The following is a 1585-nucleotide window of genomic DNA, read 5'->3' as shown; positions in this document are numbered from 1 at the left end:
TTAGTAATTTCAATTAGAAGAAATATAAAGGTTAAATAATGTACAAATATACTAACAAAAAAGAAGGATATTAGGAAAAACCTTTTCTAATATGATAAAGTGGCAATGCAAAGAGAGTGTACCCCAGGTTACTGTGTTTGTCTTTCAGGGGAAGATCTTTTCCATGCAGAATGAAGCAAAAAAAAAAAAAAAGAGCCATGTTTTCCAAACAAAGAGAAATTCACTTTTGGATTCCTGCACTTTGACGATCATCTAGCATTTGCTTTTTTTGTAAATATTCTTCTAAGTGCTTTCTTCACTTCCTCATTTTTCAGACTATAGATAATTGGATTCAGCATGGGGGTCAAAATGCTGTACTGAATAGAGAAAAGCTCATCCAGTGTAATGGAAGATACACTGCTAGGTTTCATATAATGAGACATTCCAGTCATGTATAGCAAACCCAACACAGCGAGATGAGAGCTGCAGGTAGAGAAAGTTTTTCTTCTGCCCTCTGCAGAATGGATCTTCATGATGCTGGTGATGATGTGAATGTAGGAGACCAAAGTTGGTAAGAAGGAAACAAGTCCAAAAAACAATGTAGAAAACAAAATAATCCAATTATTAATAAAAGTGTCAGAACAAGATGCTTTCAATAATGCTTGAAGTTCACAGCTGAAATGCTTAATTTCAGGAAGGCCACAAAACTGTATGCCAAATATGGGGACTGTGTTTATGGTTGCACACAACAAACCCATTAGCCATGCTCCTAAAACCAGGTAAGCACTTATCGTTTTATTCATGATCATTATGTAATGAAGTGGATGACAAACAGCAGTGTATCTATCATATGCCATTGCTGAGAGTATAAAAACTTCTGTAACACTTAATAGAAGACTGAAAAACATTTGCATAACACAGTTGGTGAAGCAAATTTTCTTATGTTTCATAAGAAAGTTCATTAACATCTTAGGAACAATATCTGCAGAGTAACAGACATCAACAAAGGACAAATGAGACAAGAAATAATACATGGGTGTGGAGAGGGAAGGATCCATTCTAATGATCAAAATTATTGTAATGTTTCCTGACAACGTAAGTAGAAAAATGATTGAAAAGAGCAGGAAAAGAAAGATCTGTAGTTGAGGATCATTGGAAAATCCAACAAAAAGGAAGACCAATGAATCAGTTTGGTTCTCCATTTTTGTTTATTCATCTGTAAAATAAGAATAAACATGTAAGTAGAGATATAGGACAAAGTACAACTCAGCTTAGGTGATATTAAATCTTTTTCCTTTCAATTCTTTCTCACATTCACTCAGGTTCATACTGAGCAATATATATATATATTATAAAAGGAGCCAAACTGTTGATGCATGAGCTTAATGAAATGTGTTGAGAGCTGAAAGCAAAAATATAGATATATAACATATTGTCTAACTTCTATTAGTGCTAACTTTGCATATTAAGACTTCTGGGTATAATTTAAAGTTATCAATTATTCAATATATATTAGATTGTATTCAACTAAACTTTTGAATGAAGAGTCTGCCCCATTATTTATATCAAATCACAGATAATTCTGACTTATAGGCAGAAGTCTTAA

At 32.9% G+C, this 1585-nt stretch overlaps 1 protein-coding gene across 1 annotated transcript; it reads right to left on the bottom strand.

Annotated features, from left to right (window-relative positions):
- Positions 1–248: 248 nt before the first annotated feature.
- Positions 249–1181, bottom strand: LOC107288444 (olfactory receptor-like protein OLF4). The gene has a single exon (XM_015817065.1). It carries the CDS (start codon positions 1179–1181, stop codon positions 249–251), a length of 933 nt encoding a protein of 310 aa, XP_015672551.1.
- Between the last annotated feature and the right edge of the window lie 404 nt (positions 1182–1585).

Source organism: Protobothrops mucrosquamatus, unplaced genomic scaffold (assembly GCF_001527695.2).
Source record: "Protobothrops mucrosquamatus isolate PMUCROS unplaced genomic scaffold, P.Mucros_1.0 scaffold550, whole genome shotgun sequence".
Taxonomy (NCBI): Eukaryota; Metazoa; Chordata; class Lepidosauria; order Squamata; family Viperidae; genus Protobothrops; species Protobothrops mucrosquamatus.
The sequence above is the reverse complement of the archived record's forward strand: the minus strand, read 5'-3'. Positions and strand labels throughout refer to the sequence as shown.